This window comes from Cherax quadricarinatus, chromosome 84 (assembly GCF_038502225.1).
Source record: "Cherax quadricarinatus isolate ZL_2023a chromosome 84, ASM3850222v1, whole genome shotgun sequence".
NCBI lineage: Eukaryota > Metazoa > Arthropoda > Malacostraca > Decapoda > Parastacidae > Cherax > Cherax quadricarinatus.
The window spans coordinates 16,713,774-16,736,499 of record NC_091375.1 but is presented as its reverse complement, the minus strand read 5'-3'; the positions used below and the strand labels follow the sequence as shown (position 1 = coordinate 16,736,499).

Genomic DNA, 22,726 nt, shown 5'->3' with positions numbered 1-22,726 from the left:
TCGAGCCCAGCCATCCAGTGCTAGGAGAGGGAATATCGACCAAAGTGGAAGAATGTCTTGACTAATAACTATGTATCATATGTCTCTGATATGCCCTGAAGCCAGCAGGAAGGAGCAGGTACAGGCCAATATCTCCTGATGGTCCAGAGGGCGAAACCCCTCCCCGTTGAGGACAGGTAGAGTGAAAGTGTGCACCCCAAGTGTGTGCAAGGCCGCACAGAGAGTAGTCCATGCAGAGTGATAACGTGGGCACCACAGCAGGAAGTGTTCCACCGTCTCAGGCTGTGAGGGACACCACGGGCAGTACGGAGAGTCCGTCATCCGAAGGCGATATTGATGAGCCGCCAGTCGCGAGTGCCCGACTCGAAGGCAAGTCAATGCAACGTCCACCGAGTGGTTGGGATGGCGATCCCAAGGGCAGGGGCCATTAAAAGTTCGGACAGAGCCCAACACCGAAGAAGAGAGGGAATGTGCAAGGCTCTCTTGCCACTGATGATGGATTCCCTTCCAAACAGCCCTTGTGAAATCACTGTGGCCCAGGGCAAGAGAGGTATCAGTAGGAAGTGTGTGCGTGAGGGAGACCGTCAGATCTGCCACTTCATTACCCCAGATTCCAACATGGGCGGGAACCCACTGAAGGGAGATGCTCTAACCTGGGCTCCGCAAGAAGCGCAGAAGGAGAGATTGTGTCCGACGAACGAGGACGTGCAGTGATCGTGGACGGGCAGAGCACAAAAGTACCAAGGAAGATTGGGAATCTGAGAAGAGAATCAATGGTTGTGGGGGAATGTGATCTAGGACAAAAGCCAGAGCCTGGTGAATGGCGAAGAGCTCCCCTGCCAGAATAGAATGAGCAGGGTCCAACCGGCACGTTTGACACAGGGAGAGATTAGCGAAGAAAGCCGCAGATGATGTGGAAGGGGGGGGGGAGGACTGTGCCGAGCCATCCGTGTAGACGGAGAATGAAGAGCTGTATGTAACAGAGCGAAACTCTTCAAATAGAAATGCAACTAACTGAGGGGGTTCCCTGTTCCTGTAGTGCCAATCCAGGTGAATGTATCGTGTCAGGTCCAGACAGGGGGGTGCCAGAGAGGGGAGGGAGTCATCACAAGTGCAGGAAGAGTAAGCCGGGACAGGGAATGCTGGGCCCTGGCTACAAAGGAAGACTGAGCCAAACGTGGGGGGGACAGAGGCTGTCTCCCACATCTTTGAAGAGAGGCGACAGGGGTGAGTACAAGGCAGAGAGGCCATATGATGGAGTTGTAAATAGTTCCTCGCCGACGAGAGAGGGACTACCCCCGACTCTGCCTCCAAGGCTGCGATAGGGGTGGAGGGGAATGCCCTCAGCATATTACGGATGGCTGAATTCTGGAGAATGTCTAAGCAATGAAGAGAGGAGGAAGAAGCCGAGCCATACACCTCACTCACATAAGTGAGCTTGCTGCGAACCATAGCTATATAGAACTTACAGAGAAGGTCTTGATCCGGCCCCCACTTGGTGCCAGAGATCTGGCGCATAAGTGCAATGCGACGTGTACACGAGAGGTGAAGGGCCACTATGTGTTTCTTCCATGTCAAGAATGGTGCATCTAAAGTGACTCCCAACCAACGATGAGAAGAGACCAAAGGGGTTGCCAAGCATCTGGTTCAATGAGACTGATGGAAGAGTGGGGACTCGGCGTCTAGTAAAGCATAAGAGCTTGGACTTAGTGTCACTAACCTCCAAAGCCCAGGTGGTGGCCCATGATGTTATGCATTGCAGGGAACCCTGAAGTGTTTCCTGTGCTGTCAGTAAAGCTGGGGCACTGCACATAATGGCCACATCATCCACATATACCAGGGTATGCACCCCCTGGATGGAAGGGAGATCCGACAATAAGACAAAGAAAAGGAGTGGGCTAAGAACAGATCCCTAGGGCACTCCCCGGTATACAGGACAGGGTGAGGACAAAGCGCCACTCATTGCTACACGAAAGGTCCTCCCTTGCAAAAAGTTGCGCATCCAGCAGAGGGGAGCTCCTGTCAGTCCCATGCGGGCCAGCTTGAAAACAATTGGTCTGTGTGATGCAGAGTCAAATGCTCTGCATAGGTCCAAAAATGCAGCCATAAGGAACTCCCGGCATTCAAATGAAGTGTGCACAAGCTGTGTAAATTGAAGCAAAGGGTCGAGGGTGGACCGACCTTCTCGGAAGCCACTTTGGTTATCAGGCAGGAGGCCATGTTCCTCAATCCACCAAGAGAGACGAGTATGGTTATGCTGTGTGACTAGCAAAAACAAAGACGTCGTTTTCTTTTGGGTCCCTGGACACGTTGATGTACAGGGCAATGAACAGGCAGATACCGGCGAATCAACAAGAAGAAGAACAGGCAGATGCTGCTGTGTGGTCAGCAGTAGACGATTTTACGGTTTCCTATAGAGGTATTCCGTTCAGGGATTATTTCAGTCATCTCTGTTTGCCTTAGTGACCGTTGACAACAACGGTGGTCAGACATGCGCCATAACAAATTGTACTCTATTAAACCTCTTTTAGATTTGTGGCCATCTTCTTACCACCGTTGCCGTACTCGGGAGACTGTGCTCTCCCGTCTCCAAATCGGCCATACCCGCCTTACCCATGGGTATCTCATGGAACGACACCCTATTCCTCTATGTGAGGTTTGTTGGGTCCCTATTTCGGTTCTTCACCTTGTGGATTGCCTGGTTTACCAGCAAGCTCACAGGATTTACCTCCAACGGCACCGCCGCCCTACCGCTCTTACCTGATCTTCCCTTCTTGCAGACGGTCCTGCCTTTGACTTACTATCACTTCTTGATTTTTTATCAGCAACTGCTTTACCGTACGAACTGTGACACACAGCTCTCAGCATACCTTGCAGCCCTTTTCTCCCCTCACCTCTTATCTCCTCTCCACCTAGCTGTTTATAGCCCCGGCTCTATTTTCTGCCCCGCAGCACTGTATGACCCTTGTCGCTTTAGCGCTTACTTTAATTACAATAGTAGAAAGCGGATCCATTTAAAGAGACTCATTTAAAAATGACAGCTGTAGTTTATCTACTATAATATCAGTACTTGTGGACTGACTGTCTTCTAATGCTGTAATATTCAGTCTATCTGGCTATGGATATTGGTATGCCTGAGGGAACTTCCTGCCTCATTCCAGCAAACACGCTTCTTCGTATTTGCTTGGACCACCTCCTTTCTGCAACATTGCAAGCTTTTGATGTATTGATTGCAATACGAAAGGCCTAGAGCTATCATTTAACTCCCCCCGTGGTTGTTTTGCATATATATATATATATATATATATATATATATATATATATATATATATATATATATATATATATATATATATATATATATATATATATATGCGTCGTGCCGAATAGATAAAACTGGTCACTTAGCAGGAACTTGTTTAAAATTAAGTAATTTCTAAAATTTTCTCTTATACGGTTTAATATATATTTTTTCATTTAGGTTAATGTAAAAATTCATAATTTTGTATCAAAAAATAATTTGAAAACTTACCTAATCTTACAAGAAGCGCAATTTACTTTTGGGCTAATCTAGCTAAATATATTTTAGATAAATTTACATTAATTTAATAATAAACAAACACAATGAAATATGACTAACGAAATCGTAATGACACGATTGCATACAAATGATACCATGGGTGGGGTTAGAACCCGCGATCAGTCACAAAAATCCAGACCGTCGCGTTAGCCACTAGACCAGCTAGCCACAATAAGATTCGTCCAACTAGGTATATTTCTACACCATAGAAAGGTTAGCATAGGCCACCACTGTGACCACAAATGCAAATTTTTACTTGCATTATCAATGAAAAAAAAGTTAGTTATTTGAAAAAATGTGAAAAGTTTAAATTTTAAGTGAATTCGGCAAGTTTGACTTGTATAGTACTACATATATATGACACATGTACAACAGTTAGGTATCTTTATTTCGAAACGTTTCGCCCACACAGTAGGCTTCTTCAGTCGAGTACAGAAAAGTTAGCAAAAGCTGTAGAGATGTAAAGACGATGTCATCAGTCCATCACCCTTCAAGACGAAGTTTTGAGGTGGTCAGTCCCTCAGCCTGGAGAAGAGTTTTGTTCCAGAGTCTGGAACAACGTGAAGTTAAGTCAACAGTATGGGAAGTAATATACAGCCAAGAGGAGAGGCGCCTCACCTATTGATTATCTTTCTGCTAATTCGCCAAAGAACACCCTTGGAGAATAAATTAAACTCTGCCTGTTCTTCACCGAGTGGTTTGCTGTGTTGTTTAATGAGGATATAAACCAGCCAGTTAAAAACTCAAGTTTTTACCCCATAGTCATTATGCAGAATGATATTATCGCTCATTACCTCTTTAAGACGAAAAAAAAATGATTGCATGCTGTTATTTGGCGGAGGAATTAACTAGTCATAAATTATCAAGAGTGATAATTTGCTGCTGACAGTATTTAGGTCTATTGTAATTACTGATCATATTATTTTATGATTATCAAGTATTAGTCTCTCTGGACTTTGTGACCGCAAAGTTATTATTCCCAGTGAGATTATTGCCTGGTGACCATTACATTGGAATTATTGACCATTACGATTATACGTAATGAGGACATTAGCAGGGAACTGTTAGGCAGCTGGAATTATTGGCCATTAAACCATTAGCCTCAGAGCAGGGAACAATAGACGTTATCCACCAGTCTGTTGGTGCAGGCAAGTGTAAGTGCCAGTGTCAGTCTGAAGTGTAAACGACTTGGCTGAGGAAGGAGGTAGGAAGGAAGGTGGAGGGAAGTAAGATGAGAAAAGAAATGAATACGAGGAAGCGATGAGGACGACTAGGAAGGGTGAGAAATGAAGAAATGAGATAAAAACAAGATAATGGTTGTGATGATGAGATACATATATATATATATATATATATATATATATATATATATATATATATATATATATATATAATTGTACCCACGGAACAAGTGGTATTAATCAATAACAACACTGCACTAGCCACCACCATTAGGCGGGCTAAAAAAGCGTGGGTTCGACTCCTTGGCTAGCGCAGTGTTGTTATTGATTAATACCACTTGTTCCGTGGGTACAATAATATAGTGCTTGTTGAGCTAGTACACAAAGAGGGAGTAGAATGAAATTAGCTCAGAGGCGTCCACACCACCGTATGTCCATCGATGGTGGGTACATCATCTAGCTTGGCTGGATGCACCATTGTTAAGGATTGTGTGGTCTAGTGGTCTAAAGCGTCATGCGTTTTCTCTCACCATGAGGCGGCCCAAAACAGCATGGGTTCGACTCCTTGGCTAGATTGTACTGCTTTTGATATTGCATGAAATCAAAATTTAATAGAAAAAACAAGGAGTAAAGAACACAAAACAAAAAATAGAAGAATTGCAAAATAATAGATTAGAACAGGAGAATCGATAATTTAGAAGACAGGGAGACAGCAAGGATAGATTAACAAAGCAATATGTACTGGAATAGAGGAAAATAAAATACAGAATTTTGAAATGACGGAAGAATCAGTGATGAAAACAAAAGTGGAGGAAAGTATATTTTTTTTTAGAAGATAACGACAGGGAAGATCAATATCAACACCTAACATCAACACCTAACAGGTCAAGAGATAACATCTGAGCAGATAATAGCTCAGCTGATAATAGCTCAGCTGATAATTCAGCAGATAATAGGTCAGTTAACAGCTCAGCTGATAACAGAAGAGAGACAAACACAAAACAGGAGAGAGAAAAACACAGAAAGCATACTAATTATATTAATCTTTATTTCTACATGTACAAGGTATACAGTCGTAGCTGACATCAACGACATACTGCTATAAAGAAGCTTGTTATGCAGAGTATTTCAGGCAAATCAGGTAAATTCCGTCCCTAGGATGCCACCCACACCAGTTGACTAACACCCAGGGGTTAGGTGCTTGGTGAACAGGGACAGCAGGTGTCTTAAACACGCCCTAATGTTTCCACCGGAAATTGACCCTTGGTGAGGTGCATGCGCTAGCACTCGACATGTAAGGTGCATGCGCTAGCACTCGACATGTAAGGTGCATGCGCTAGCACTCGACATGTAAGGTGCATGCGCTAGCACTCAACCACACACCACACTCATAGAGTCAATAATTGCCCAGAAAACTGGATTATTATGCAGTAAATTCTCAGGCGCCTCCAGGGTGCTTATTACAGGTTCGCGTCTCAGTCACGGCATCCAGGCATAACATTTGTAAAATGTGAAGTTGACACCAATTCTCGTCTTTGGACAAAAATACTCAAATGACGGTAGCGCTGTACATGGTGCTACCTTGCTGCACATATCCCTGAGCGACACAGCAAGGAGTTCTAATATTGTATATCTAGGAGGATATTCAAAGAATAGTATGATGTATATATATATATATATATATATATATATATATATATATATATATATATATATATATATATATATAGGTAGTAGGTTGGTAGACAGCAACCACCCAGGGAAGTACTACCGTCCTGCCAGATGACTGTGAAACAAAAACCTGTAACTGTTTTGCATGATGGTAGGATTACTGGTTTTTTCTTTTTCTGTCTCATAAACACGCTAGATAACAGGGATATCTTGCTACTCCTACTTACACTTTGGTCACACTTCACAGACACGCACATGCATATATATATATACATACATCTAGGTTTTTCTCCTTTTTCTAAATAGCTCTTGTTCTTTTTATTTCTTCTATTGTCCATGGGGAAGTGGAAAAGAATCTTTCCTCCGTAAGCCATGCGTGTCGTATGAGGCGACTAAAATGCCGGGAGCAATGGGCTAGTAACCCCTTCTCCTGTATACATTTACTAAAAAAGAGAAGAAGAAAAACTTTATAAAACTGGGTTGTTTAAATGTGCGTGGATGTAGTGCGGATGACAAGAAACAGATGATTGCTGATGTTATGAATGAAAAGAAGTTGGATGTCCTGGCTCTAAGCGAAACAAAGCTGAAGGGGGTAGGAGAGTTTCAGTGGGGGGAAATAAATGGGATTAAATCTGGAGTATCTGAGAGAGTTAGAGCAAAGGAAGGGGTAGCAGTAATGTTAAATGATCAGTTATGGAAGGAGAAAAGAGAATATGAATGTGTAAATTCGAGAATTATGTGGATTAAAGTAAAGGTTGGATGCGAGAAGTGGGTCATAATAAGCGTGTATGCACCTGGAGAAGAGAGGAATGCAGAGGAGAGAGAGAGATTTTGGGAGATGTTAAGTGAATGTATAGGAGCCTTTGAACCAAGTGAGAGAGTAATTGTGGTAGGGGACCTGAATGCTAAAGTAGGAGAAACTTTTAGAGAGGGTGTGGTAGGTAAGTTTGGGGTGCCAGGTGTAAATGATAATGGGAGCCCTTTGATTGAACTTTGTATAGAAAGGGGTTTAGTTATAGGTAATACATATTTTAAGAAAAAGAGGATAAATAAGTATACACGATATGATGTAGGGCGAAATGACAGTAGTTTGTTGGATTATGTATTGGTAGATAAAAGACTGTTGAGTAGACTTCAGGATGTACATGTTTATAGAGGGGCCACAGATATATCAGATCACTTTCTAGTTGTAGCTACACTGAGAGTAAAAGGTAGATGGGATACAAGGAGAATAGAAGCATCAGGGAAGAAATAGGTGAAGGTTTATAAACTAAAAGAGGAGGCAGTTAGGGTAAGATATAAACAGCTATTGGAGGATAGATGGGCTAATGAGAGCATAGGCAATGGGGTCGAAGAGGAATGGGGTAGGTTTAAAAATGTAGTGTTAGAGTGTTCAGCAGAAGTTTGTGGTTACAGGAAAGTGGGTGCAGGAGGGAAGAGGAGCGATTGGTGGAATGATGATGTAAAGAGAGTAGTAAGGGAGAAAAAGTTAGCATATGAGAAGTTTTTACAAAGTAGAAGTGATGTAAGGAGGGAAGAGTATATGGAGAAAAAGAGAGAGGTTAAGAGAGTGGTGAAGCAATGTAAAAAGAGAGCAAATGAGAGAGTGGGTGAGATGTTATCAAAAAATTTTGTTGAAAATAAGAAAAAGTTTTGGAGTGAGATTAACAAGTTAAGGAAGCCTAGAGAACAAATGGATTCGTTAGTTAAAAATAGGAGAGGAGAGTTATTAAATGGAGAGTTAGAGGTATTGGGAAGATGGAGGGAATATTTTGAGGAATTGTTAAATGTTGATGAAGATAGGGAAGCTGTGATTTCGTGTATAGGGCAAGGAGGAATAACATCTTGTAGGAGTGAGGAAGAGCCAGTTGTGAGTGTGGGGGAAGTTCGTGAGGCAGTAGGTAAAATGAAAAGGGGTAAGGCAGCCGGGATTGATGGGATAAAGGTAGAAATGTTAAAAGCAGGTGGGGATATAGTTTTGGAGTGGTTGGTGCAATTATTTAATAAATGTATGGAAGAGGGTAAGGTACCTAGGGATTGGCAGAGAGCATGCATAATTCCTTTGTATAAAGGCAAAGGGGATAAAAGAGAGTGCAAAAATTATAGGGGGATAAGTCTGTTGAGTGTACCTGGTAAAGTGTATGGTAGAGTTATAATTGAAAGAATTAAGAGGAAGACGGAGAATAGGATAGCAGATGAACAAGGAGGCTTTAGGAAAGGTAGGGGGTGTGTGGACCAGGTGTTTACAGTGAAACATATAAGTGAACAGTATTTAGATAAGGCTAAAGAGGTCTTTGTGGCATTTATGGATTTGGAAAAGGCGTATGACAGGGTGGATAGGGGGGCAATGTGGCAGATGTTGCAAGTGTATGGTGTAGGAGGTAGGTTACTGAAAGCAGTGAAGAGTTTTTACGAGGATAGTGAGGCTCAAGTTAGAGTATGTAGGAAAGAGGGAAATTTTTTCCCAGTAAAAGTAGGCCTTAGACAAGGATGTGTGATGTCACCATGGTTGTTTAATATATTTATAGATGGGGTTGTAAGAGAAGTAAATGCGAGGGTCTTGGCAAGAGGCGTGGAGTTAAAAGATAAAGAATCACACACAAAGTGGGAGTTGTCACAGCTGCTCTTTGCTGATGACACTGTGCTCTTGGGAGATTCTGAAGAGAAGCTGCAGAGATTGGTGGATGAATTTGGTAGGGTGTGCAAAAGAAGAAAATTAAAGGTGAATACAGGAAAGAGTAAGGTTATGAGGATAACAAAAAGATTAGGTGATGAAAGATTGAATATCAGATTGGAGGGAGAGAGTATGGAGGAGGTGAACGTATTCAGATATTTGGGAGTGGACGTGTCAGCGGATGGGTCTATGAAAGATGAGGTGAATCATAGAATTGATGAGGGAAAAAGAGTGAGTGGTGCACTTAGGAGTCTGTGGAGACAAAGAACTTTGTCCTTAGAGGCAAAGAGGGGAATGTATGAAAGTATAGTTTTACCAACGCTCTTATATGGGTGTGAAGCATGGGTGATGAATGTTGCAGCGAGGAGAAGGCTGGAGGCAGTGGAGATGTCATGTCTGAGGGCAATGTGTGGTGTGAATATAATGCAGAGAATTCGTAGTTTGGAAGTTAGGAGGAGGTGCGGGATTACCAAAACTGTTGTCCAGAGGGCTGAGGAAGGGTTGTTGAGGTGGTTCGGACATGTAGAGAGAATGGAGCGAAACAGAATGACTTCAAGAGTGTATCAGTCTGTAGTGGAAGGAAGGCGGGGTAGGGGTCGGCCTAGGAAGGGTTGGAGGGAGGGGGTAAAGGAGGTTTTGTGTGCGAGGGGCTTGGACTTCCAGCAGGCATGCGTGAGCGTGTTTGATAGGAGTGAATGGAGACAAATGGTTTTTAATACTTGACGTGCTGTTGGAGTGTGAGCAAAGTAACATTTATGAAGGGATTCAGGGAAACCGGCAGGCCGGACTTGAGTCCTGGAGATGGGAAGTACAGTGCCTGCACTCTGAAGGAGGGGTGTTAATGTTGCAGTTTAAAAACTGTAGTGTAAAGCACCCTTCTGGCAAGACAGTGATGGAGTGAATGATGGTGAAAGTTTTTCTTTTTCGGGCCACCCTGCCTTGGTGGGAATCGGCCAGTGTGATAAAAAAAAAAAAAAAAAAAAATATATATATATATATATATATATATATATATATATATATATATATATATATATATATATATATATATATATATATATGCTATAAGATCACAGTAAACAGGTGATTTCAGAATATGCAAAACAACCACTCGTGACATTATCCTTGATAATGTGAGTAGTCACGAAAGCGCTTGGAATTTCTCTATTCTTTCAGAGTGGTTGTTTTGCATATATATATATATATATATATATATATATATATATATATATATATATATATATATATATATATATATATATATATATATATATATATATATATCAACACTGCACTAGCCAAGGAGTCGAACCCATGCTGTTTTGGCCCGCCTCATGGTAAGCGAAAACACATGACGCTTTAGACCACTAGACCACACAATCCTTAACAATGGAGCATCCAGCCAAATTTGATGTTGTACCCACCATCGAAGGACATAGTGGTGTGGACGCCTCTGAGCTAATTTCATTCTACTCCCTGTTTGTGTATAACATCTGTGAGTACTGGCTATAATATCTGTGTTTACTGATCACAACATCTGTGTGCACTGGCTATAACATGCGTGTACTGACAACATTTGTATGTATGTATTGGATATAGCATCTCTGTGCCATGGCTATAACATCTGCGTGTACTGGTTAGAACATCTGTGTGCACTAACTATAATATCTGTGTGTACTGACTGCAAGATTTGTGTGTACTAGCTCAACAAGTTAGAATAGAATACCACAGAACGAGTGGTATTGATCAATAACAACACCATTAGCGTTTTCTCTCACTATGAGGCAGGCCAAAACAGCATGTGGTCGACTCCTTGGCTAATGCAATATATATATATATATAAATTTCTTCCCAGCAGTGAGGAAAAGTGCGTGTGAGACAGATAGAGACGAGAGAGAGAGAGAGAGAGAGAGAGAGAGAGAGAGAGAGAGAGAGAGAGAGAGAGAGAGAGAGAGAGAGAGAGAGAGATGGAGAGAGAGATGGAGAGAGAGATGGAGAGAGAGATGGAGAGAGAGATGGAGAGAGAGATGGAGATGGAGATGTCTGCTCCTCAGTGGTATGTGCAAGAGCTTGTGTGAGGGGGAGGATTGAAGAGGTAAGGTCGTTTGTTTACAAATTATCTCTATAGTTAATCTTTCAACGGATGATATAGTGATTCTAGCAGGAAATTATATAGTTAATCTACTAGAGAAATTAATTAGTCTACCTTGGGACGAAATAATTTGTCTACTTGAGGATGGTATAATCATTATACTAGACGATATAATTATTCTACAAAGGGATTATATAAAATAAAAACAGCAATATAAAGATGATTGATAATCAAAAAGCTTATTTATAATTCATTAAAGCAGAAAAAGAAAAAAGAAATATTCTATTAAACGCAATAATCTTTTTCAGTAACCCAATAATTCTCAACATATACATTCACGACCTCAAGACACATGATGCACCTGACCTGCAATTGTAATGATACATACAAGCTGTATGTAAGACTTAGTAATGATACATACATGTTGTATGATTGGTATTGTTGTATACAAGTTGTATACAAGACTTTATTACTTGGGTTCAGTATTAATAATATACAGCCAGGTATGAACTCCCTTTTCCGTCCTCTCCCCCCACGTCCTCTCTTCCCACGTCCTCTCTCCCCACGTCCTCTCTTCCCACGTCCTCTCTTCCTACGTCCTCTCTTCCCACGTCCTCTCTTCCCACGTCCTCTCTTCCCACGTCCTCTCTTCCCACGTCCTCTCTTCCCACGTCCTCTCTTCCCACGTCCTCTCTTCCCACGTCCTCTCTTCCCACGTCCTCTCTTCCCACGTCCTCTCTTCCCACGTCCTCTCTTCCCACGTCCTCTCTTCCCACGTCCTCTCTTCCCACGTCCTCTCTTCCCACGTCCTCTCTTCCCACGTCCTCTCTTCCCACGTCCTCTCTTCCCACGTCCTCTCTCCCCACGTCCTCTCTTCCCACGTCCTCTCTTCCCACGTCCTCTCTTCCCACGTCCTCTCTTCCCACGTCCTCTCTTCCCACGTCCTCTCTTCCCACGTCCTCTCTTCCCACGTCCTCTCTTCCCACGTCCTCTCTTCCCACGTCCTCTCTTCCCACGTCCTCTCTTCCCACGTCCTCTCTTCCCACGTGCTCTCTTCCCACGTCCTCTCTTCCCACGTCCTCTCTTCCCACGTCCTCTCTCCCCACGTCCTCTCCCCCACGTCCTCTCTTCCCACGTCCTCTCCCCCGACGTCCTTTTCCCCCACGTCCTCTCTCCCCACGTCCTCTCCCCCACGTCCTCTCTCCCCACGTCCTCTCTTCCCTCGTCCTCTCTCCCCACGTCCTCTCTCCCCACGTCCTCTCTGCCCACGTCCTCTCTCCCCACGTCCTCTCTCCCCACGTCCTCCCTCCCCACGTCCTCTCCCCCCACGTCCTCCTCCCCACGTCCTGCCCACGTCCTCTCTCCCCACGTCCTCTCTCCCCACGACCTCTCTCCCCACGTCCTCCTCCCCACGTCCTGCCCACGTCCTCTCTCCCCACGTCCTCCCTACCCACGTCCTCCCTGCCCACGTCCTCCCTGCCCACGTCCTTCCTGCCCACGTCCTCTCTCCCCACGTCCTCCCTGCCAACGTCCTCTCTCCCCACGTCCTCCCTGCCCACGTCCTCTCTCCCCACGTCCTCTCACCCCACGACCTCTCTCCCCACGTCCTCTCTCCCCACGTCCTCCCTGCCCACGTCCTCTCTCCCCACGTCCTCTCTCCCCACGACCTCTCTTCCCACGTCCTCTCTCCCCACGTCCTCTCAGCCCACGACCTCTCCCCCCACGTCCTCCTCCCCACGACCTCTCTCCCCACGTCCTCTCTCCCCACGTCCTCCCTGCCCACGTCCTCTCTCCCCACGTCCTCCCTACCCACGTCCTCCCTGCCCACGTCCTCCCAGCCCACGTCCTTCCTGCCCACGTCCTCTCTCCCCACGTCCTCCCTGCCCACGTCCTCTCTCCCCACGTCCTCCCTGCCCACGTCCTCTCTCCCCACGTCCTCCCTGCCCACGTCCTCTCTCCCCACGACCTCTCTCCCCACGTCCTCTCTCCCCACGTCCTCCCTGCCCACGTCCTCTCTCCCCACGTCCTCTCTCCCCACGACCCCTCTCCCCACGTCCTCTCTCCCCACGTCCTCCCTGCCCACGTCCTCTCTCCCCACGACCTCTCTCCCCACGTCCTCTCTCCCCACGTCCTCCCTGCCCACGTCCTCTCTCCCCACGTCCTCTCTCCCCACGACCTCTCTCCCCACGTCCTCTCTCCCCACGACCTCCCTGCCCACGTCCTCTCTCCCCACGACCTCTCTCCCCACGTCCTCTCTCCCCACGTCCTCCCTGCCCACGTCCTCTCTCCCCACGTCCTCTCTCCCCACGTCCTCTCTCCCCACGTCCTCCCTGCCCACGTCCTCTCTCCCCACGTCTTATTTCTCGCACAGACGTAATGTGGCTGTATGAACGCGCACTGAAAAAAAATTTAACTGTTTATCCGTAACTTAAGGATGAAAAAAAGTGGTCTTACAAATTTCGAAATTGTAATGTTTATTTTTTTTTTTTACGATTCTCTCCTGTCTCCGAATGTATGAAGACTTGTTGCTACTATAATTAACTTTCATTCTTGAAGAGGCTCGTGGGATGAGATGCTGACCCACCAACTTAACTGCAGATATGTCATGTTTACAAAATAGCAGGTTGATTTAAATACAACTCTAGCTTGTGCAAGACAGGTATACAATACCGACAAGATGAAAGTTAAGACACTTGTGCAACATCTGGTTATCTTTATTGTAAACGTTTCGCCATCCAGTGGCTTTATCAATACAAATTCTTGGATATAATTAGAAAACAGAAGAACTATATACAAAAGATGAGGTAATCAGTCCCTCAGCCTTGGAGGTGGTGTTTACAACACTGTGGTTGTGGAGATTCTGATGCACAGGTAAGGAGACTGGCGCTTATATACGCGTCAGTGAAGAGAGACGTGTAGCAGACGAGGGCATAGTCACTGGTAGGCGGGATTCCCCAGTGGAAGTAGGTCCTTCCCAAATTGATGGGCTAGTTGTAGAAGTCGTGAAGAAGGTCATGTAGATGTCCTCTGAATCAAGATACCATGATACTATGCCCTCGTCTGCTACACGTCTCTCTTCACTGACGCCTATATAAGCGCCAGTCTCCTTACCTGTGCTTCGGAATCTCTACAACCACGGTGTTGTAAACACCACCTCCAAGGCTGAGGGACTGATTACCTCATCTTTTGTATATAGTTCTTCTGTTTTCTAATTATATCCAAGAATTTGTATTGATAAAGCCACTGGATGGCGAAACGTTTACAATAAAGATAACCAAATGTTGCACAAGTGTCTTAACTTACAACTCTAGCTTGCTGATGATACCATAGACACTAAAGACAGTGTTCATGAATAAAGGAAACTTGAAGAGTCGGCTACATACAACTGTTACTGTAAACGGGTCTCCACTAGCTATCAAATGGCATGTATCATGTTTTATGGCATGCTATGTGGACAGCAACTTGTCTCGCTGTTTACATTACCTTAAAAAGCCAGACAGGCACGTGTTGTCCCTAATGTGATCGGGATACGAGCTTAACACTTAATCAGAAGATGTGGGTCTTGTGTATTGCCTTGTGAGTGCCACTCACACCAGTGTCACAATAGTGTCTCACCTGCGTCTTGCCATCTCGATGCCTTCCCAAAGTTAAATTCCTTTTAAGAGTGCCAAATTACTGTAATAGAATATATATACTGAAATTGCTACATACATGAAATTCCTGATAAATAACGTGTCTGTGAATACAAAAAAAAATTAGTTATTTCATTGTCAATAATTGAGAATTTCGTAGTTTCCCATATTAAGTGTTAAGAAAAACTAAACCATACCCCCGGCCGGGATTGAACCCGCGGTCATAGTCTCAAAACTCCAGCCCGTCGCGCTAACCACTAGACCAGCTAGCCACAATAAGATTCATCCAACTAGGTATATTTCTACACCATAGGAAGGTTAGCACAGGCACCTCTGTGACCACAAATGCAAGTTTTTACAGACGAATCTCCAGCTAGCGTGGCCGTGACGAACTCTAGCTCAAGTCCCTTCACTGCCGTCAACATGACTTAAGAAATCGTAATGACACGATTGCAAATAAACCATACCCCCGGCCGGGATTGAAGTCATGTTGACGGCAGTGAAGGGACTTGAGCTAGAGTTCGTCACGGCCACGCTAGCTGGAGATTCGTCTGTAAAAACTTGCATTTGTGGTCACAGAGGTGCCTGTGCTAACCTTCCTATGGTGTAGAAATATACCTAGTTGGATGAATCTTATTGTGGCTAGCTGGTCTAGTGGTTAGCGCGACGGGCTGGAGTTTTGAGACTCTATGACCGCGGGTTCAATCCCGGCCGGGGGTATGGTTTATTTGCAATCGTGTCATTACGATTTCTTAAGTCAAGAAAAACTAAATATCCACACACACACACACACACACACACACACACACACACACACACACACACACACACACACACACACACACACACACACACACACTACATAAAATTGCATTATGGGAGTGTTATCAGTAATGATATTTATCAGTTGGCAGGACGAGGCTAGGAAATACATGAGTGGGTGTGGGTGGGTGTGAGCTGGACCTAATTAGCTTGTGCTACTAGGTCGGATGCCGTGCTCCTCCCTTACGTGACGTGTCTGACCACACTAGGTCAGTGAGATCAGACGGTCTTAAGATAAGATAAGATAAGATTTCGTTCGGATTTTTAACCCCGGAGGGTTAGCCACCCAGGATAACCCAAGAAAGTCAGTGCGTCATCGAGGACTGTCTAACTTATTTCCATTGGGGTCCTTAATCTTGTCCCCCAGGATGCGACCCACACCAGTCGACTAACACCCAGGTACCTATTTGCTGCTAGGTGAACAGGACAACAGGTGTAAGGAAACGTGTCGAAATGTTTCCACCCGCCGGGAATCGAACCCGGGCCCTCCGTGTGTGAAGCGGGAGCTTTAGCCACCAGGCCACCGGGTCACTAGGTCAGTGAGCTTAAGAGGTGGGAGACTTGGACCTGCCTCGCATAGGCCACTAGGTCTGTTGCAGTGTTCCTTCTTTTTTATGTCCTCTTCAAGGGGGCCTCCTTGGCGTGGTGAAGAGGCTCTTGGTCTGAGGAATTAGACCTGTCGGTCTCCTTCCTCAGACCGAACCTAATTACCCCCAATCCCCCCTTCCCTATCCCATCCTCACCATCCTCCCCTTTTTCCTTTCCTCCTCCTCCTCCACACCCCTCCCTTTTGCCCTTCCTCCTTTTGGCCTTTGGGATTTTTCTCACAGGTGCGCTAGTTCCTAGGTAGGGGAAAGGGTACCGGGGTCCATCCCATTCAGTTGAGGTTCTTGGCGGTGGCGTAGTTTGCCGTGGAATCTGGATCGCCTGGGGATGTCCCGATCCCTCTCGGATATCCCGGATATCCCGGAGGGTGGCTTTGGGTGTCTTTCGGGAGACAGGTGTATCTCTGGAAGCCACCTTTCGGATTCCGAGGGTGGTGGCCGGCCGCCCTCTCGCCCTCTCTTTTGTCCACCGAGGTAGCTCGGCAGATGTGAGGTTGCTATCCTGGATTGCTGGTTTACTGGCATGGAGGGTAGGGTATGGCACGGGTTCCATGCTGAGGTCCTCTTGGGCACGAAGGGAGATTTCCTGCCCTTTCATTCCTCCTGGGAACTATTCCTCCCCGCTCCCCCTTTTTTTTATTCTTTTTTTTTATTTTTATTTTCTTCTTTTTTTTTTCTTAAAAACAAAAAGCAAAGGAGTAACCTAACCATGGAGAACCCAGTCCATGAACCTACTACCCCTGGGCCCCTTCTTGATATCGCACCCCGTTCTGACCCTGCCTTGTTTTTTGACCACTCTTCGGACACTCCTGATGCCCCTGTACCTCTTGCTGGTGCTGTTTTCTCACCTGCTTCAGGTACCGGGGCTTCGACTGACTCCTTCGATTTGTCTGACCTCCACTCTCCTTTGACTATGCTTCCAGCCTCTCCCTCTATGGTACGGCAATTTTCGAAACGCCAACGACAATCTCCTCATGATGTTATTTCATTACCTTCCCATTGTACTCGGAAAAGACCGACACGTCATGCACTCCCTCTCCACGCTCAGTTTCGGACCACACAATGGACTAAATTCTTTACTTTAAGACTGACTTCTTCTTCGGCCTATCTTTCTGACCATAGTATTGGCAAAGCGCTCCTGCACCATGTTGGTAGAGATATTTCATTTCATGCTCTCAAGAGCAGTATGTGCATTGTCACTGTCCAGAATGCTACCCAAGCTCATGATCTTTCTCTCCTTTTGCATATCGATACTACTCCTATCACTATTGAAAAACATCTTTCTCTCAATTCTTGTAGTGGTACTGTCATTCCGCCCCATACCATAGTCCAACAGAATTTCCAGTCATGTGGCAATGACATTCTTGAACAGCTAGAACTCTAATGGCAATGTGGCTCGATTAACTTTCGACAGCCGTGAACTCCCGTCCTCTGTTTGCCGCAGGACATCGTTTACAAGTTTGAAAGGTGATCCCTATGCTGCAACAGTGTAGAAATTGCTGGCGTTTTGGTCACCCAGCGATATATTGCAGATTTATAGCCTAATGCCCAGTCTGTGGTGTCAATGACCATTCTAATACGTCTTGCAGCCAACCTCCAGCTTGCCTTAATTGTAATGAGGCTCACCCTTCGTACTCTCGCCGTTGCCAGGTCTACTTAAATAAGCGTGAAATCCATTGCCTCAAAGAGGCAGAAGGTCTCCCTTATGCTATGGCAGTGTCTCATCTCCACCTCCAAGGGAGACTACCCCGTGTTTCTTATTCTCGTGTTTCAAAACGTCCCCCCACTTCTGGGGTCCCATCTTCTGCAGCCTCCTTTGTTGTTACCCCTCCCATAGCCACTCTGGTATCTAATCCTTTTGCTGTCCTGGGCTCTCTGACGTCCCGACTACAACTCGGTCTGTTCTCACATCTTCGCGTCCTTGCTCACAAGCCCTGGTATCGACAAGACCTCATACGACACCTTATACCAATCGCCCCTCTACTTCTCAGAAGTCCAAAAAATCCCCATTGCTCAAATCTTTGCCCCCTCATTCCCTTCTGCCACCTCCGCATTTTACCTTTCTAGTCTCTGTGCCTAGTTCTTCCCCTCTCTCTGGCTGTATTACAAGTCTGGAAGTTCACCCTCCTCCTCGTACTATGCTTTCCACCCCCGTCCCCTCCCAATTTTCTCCCTCTTCTGCCACCTCCCTGGTTTTTGCCTCTTCTGTCCCCTCCCACACTTCTTCTCCAGGCCCCTACACTCTTTCGTCCCCCTCTACTTTGGTACAGTCCATTACTGTCCCAATCTTTACTCACCCTCCTCCTTCTACCTCCAATATTGTCTCCCATACATCTTTGAATTCAGAAACACTTGAAGCCATTTCAGAATATATTGCAGAGACTAAACCTTCATTGGACACTGGTCCACCTCCTGTTCCTTCTCTTCCCTCTACTCCATCTCCACAACTCCATTCTTTGCAACACTCCGTTCCTTCGCTTCATGAACGTCTTCCAATACCACCGCACGTTGACTTTTCTAACCCCTCTAGTCCGTAGGTGCCCTTCCCTATGGATTCCTGGTATTTTCTTCATTGCCAATCATGGCCTATTTACAGTGGAATATCCGCGGCCTCGGGTAATTGAGGTGAACTTCAGATGTTGCTTTCCACGTTTTCCCCTGTTGGTGCTTGCTTACAAGAACCAAAATTACACTCGGCTGTTTTCCAACCTATCTCAGGCTATAATTTATTGTATTCTTCGGATCCTTTCTCAGATGGGACCTTTAATGAAAGTGCCCTTCTTCTACACAATGATATTCCGTACTGTCGATTATTTGTCCATACCTCGCTGCATTACACTGCTGCTCATATCCACTTGAATAAGTGGTTTACAATATGTTCTTTATATCTCTCTCTGTCCCGAGCATTTTCTATCCCAGATTTTGCCTTGTTTCATCCTTACCACAACCACTTCTGTTACTTGGTAATTTTAATGCCCACCATTTCCTCTGGGGGGGGGGTCTCATTGTGACTCATGTAGCATCCAGTTGGAGGCTTTTCTCGCCTCTCTCCCCCTCCATGTTTTAAATGCTGGTACTCCCACCCATTTTGATCCTCGTACTCATACTCTCTCTTGCATCGATCTATCAATCTGCTCTTCCTCCACTGCACTAGACTTCACCTGGTCTGTTCTACCGGACTTACATAACAGCGATCATTTTCCAATCATTCTTACTTCTCCACATTCACCACCTTTCCGTATCCCTCGCTGGCAATTTGATTGGGCAAACTGGGACCTTTACTCGCAACTCACTGCTTTCAGTGAGGTTCCTTCTTCATCCTCCATTGATGAGCTCCTACACCTCTTCTCGACGTCAGTTTTCACCACAGCTTCTCATTCCATACCCCAAACCTCAGCAGGCATTCTCAGAAGTGCATGCCTTGGTGGTCTCCTGCTTGTGCTCATGCAGTACGTTTGGAACGCGCTGCATGGGGCAGGTACCGGTACAATAGAACCGATAAGAGACTTCTTGATTTTAAGCAGAAGTGTGCGATCACTCGCCGTGTCATCCGTGACGCTAAACGCACTTGCTGGCGAGATTACGTTTCCACCATCACCTCTGCTTCCTCTATGAGTGCAGTCTGGAAAAAAGTGAGGAAATTGAGTGGTAAATACTCTCCTGACCCGGCTCCTGTTCTACGGGTCGCCGATATTGATGTAGCAAACCCTCTTGATGTTGCCATTGAAATTGGCACTCGTCTGGTCCATATTTCCCGGGGGCTTCATCTATGCCCCTCGTTTGTTTCCTCAAAGTCTGCCAGAGAGTTAGTACCCTTGGACTTTTCTTCTCTGAGAGAAGAACAGTATAATGTGCCTTTTACACTTCAGGAACTGGAAGCAACACTCTCAGCTTGCCGATCATCGGCAGCTGGGCCTGACGACATTCATATTCGTATGTTACAACATTTACATCAGTCAGCCCTTGTAGTCCTCTTACACCTCTTCAATCTTATTTGGGCACAAGGAGTTCTTCCCCAGCTGTGGAAATCTGCCATTGTTCTCCCTTTCCGCAGGCCGGGTACTATGGGACATGATGCCTCCCATCGCTCTTACTAGTGCAGTTTGCAAAGTGATGGAACGTCTGGTAAATCGACGTTTAATGTGGTATTTAGAGAGACACAACACTCTCTCCACTAGTCAATATGGCTTTCGTAAGGGCCGTTCTACCATAGACCCCTTACTATGCTTGGACACGTATGTTCGTAATGCCTTTGCGAATAATCACTTAGTTATTGCCATATTTTTTGACCTTGAGAAGGCATATGACACAACTTGGAGGTATAATATTTTGGCCCAAGCCCACTCCTTAGGCCTCCGAGGCAATCTTCCATCCTTCCTTAAGAACTTTTTAACTGTCAGACATTTCCGTGTTAGTCAATAATGTGCTTTCCCCAGACTTTGTCCAAGCTGAAGGTGTCCCTCAGGGATGTGTTCTGAGCACAACACTTTTTCTCCTTGCTATAAATGATTTGGCCTCTGTTCTTCCATCCAATATTTGGTCATCACTCTCTGTTGATGACTTCGCTATTGCTTGTGTAGGCGCTGACTGTCATCTCATTACAGTTTCTCTCCAGCATGGTTCGACCGTGTTTCCAATTTGGCCACCACGCATGGGTTTAAATTTTCCAGTACCAAAACTCGCCAAATTACTTTCACTAGATGCTCTGTCATCTCCGATCATCCTTTGTACCTCTATGGCTTCCGTATCCCTGAACGTGATAGTTAGGTTTCTAGGCCTTCTCTTTGACTGTAGGTTATCCTGGAAACCTCACATTACCTCTCTGAAGGCAACTTGTCACAGCCGGCTGAACCTTCTTAAAACCCTTGCTCATCTTTCCTTGGGAGCTGATCGTCGAACTCTGCTTCGCCTACATTCAGCCCTTATTTTATCGAAACTCGATTATGGTGACCAGATTTATTCAGTGGCCTCTCCTGCTACTCTCTCTAGGATTACATTTATGCCTTGGTGCTTTTCGTTCTTCCCCTGTTGAGAGCCTCTATGCAGAAGCGAATGTTCCATCATTGTCTAATCACCGTGATGCCCATTGCCTTCGCTACTATGTACGCTCCCACGATCTCGGCAATCCTTCCATTTATAGAATGGTCACCGATATTAGTAGACATTATTTATTCGCCGCCCCTGTTTGCTCCGTCCCTTTTCTCTTTGCCTGCATTCGCTCTTGTCTTCCCTTCAGTTACCACCTTTATATGTTCATGTAGCATCTCACTTTTCCCTACCCCCCTGGGAAGTTCCAGCTCTTCGGGTCTGTTCTTTCTCACTCCATTGCTCGAGAGCCCAACTGCCTACAGTGGCTTCCCGCTATCTTTTTCTTCATCACTTCCACTCTCATTCTCATGCCATCGCTGTGTACACAGATGGCTCTAAGTCTTCAGACAGCATCGGATTCGCAGCAGTGTTTCCGGACAGCATGGTGCGAGGGCATTTACTATCTTTGGCTAGCATTTTTACTGCTGAATTGTATGCCATTCTTGCAGAGCTTATTCGTATCGCATCTATGCCTGTGTCATCATTTGTGGTAGCCTCAGACTCCCTTAGTGCTCTACAGGCTATACAAAAATTTGATACACCTCACCCCCTAGTTCTCTGTATCCAACTTTGGCTATGCCATATCTCTACCAAGCATAAATATATTGTTTTTTGTTGGGTTACTGGTCATGTCGACGTACAGGGCAATGAACAGGCAGACACTGCTGCACGGTCAGCAGTACATGACCTACCAATTTCATGTAGAGGTGTCCCATTTCTGGACTATTTTGCTGTAATAGCTACCCACCTTCACACCCATTGGCAACAACGTTGATCAACTCTGCTCGGTAACAAACTTCATTCTATTAAACCGAGCATAGGTTACTGGCCGTCTTCTTGTTATCAGTGCCGAGGTTGGGAGACTACTATCTCCCGCCTTCGCATTGGCCACACTCGTCTTACTCATGGGTATCTCATGGAGAGGCACCCTGTTCCTCTCTGTGAGAAGTGTCAAGTTCCAGTATCGATTATCCACATTCTGTTAGACTGCCCTCTCTATCAACGAGCACGCAGAATTTACCTCCGTCGTCATCTCCGCTCCACTACTCTCTCTTTACCTTCCTTACTTGCTGATGGACCCTCCTTTAATCCTGACTCATTGGCTTCTTGACAATGACTGATTTACTCCACAAACTTTGATGATGATACCTTTCGCACTCCCCTCAGCCCTTTCTACCTCAATCTCTTGCTACCCTCGACCCTTTCACTATATCCACTGCCCCGCTGTTCTCCGCAACTTATTACTCATCCATCTCCCTTTTGCCACTTGATACCCTCGCTTCCTTCCTGCCCTGCAGCGCTGTCTAGCCCTTGTGGCTTAGCACTTCTTTTTTATTATAATAATAATTCTTTCTTACTTTCTTATGTATACTGAAACAAG

General features: G+C 45.5%; 1 protein-coding gene across 1 annotated transcript in view; it reads left to right on the top strand.

The window, feature by feature from the left end:
• The first annotated feature begins 230 nt into the window (after positions 1-230).
• LOC138855197 (uncharacterized) overlaps positions 231-22,726 on the top strand; it is a 78,980-nt gene continuing 56,484 nt past the window's right edge. Inside the window, exon 1 of the mRNA XM_070103232.1 lies at positions 231-369. Within this exon, the coding sequence (XP_069959333.1) occupies positions 231-369 (139 nt within the window). The remainder of the gene's footprint in view (positions 370-22,726) is intronic.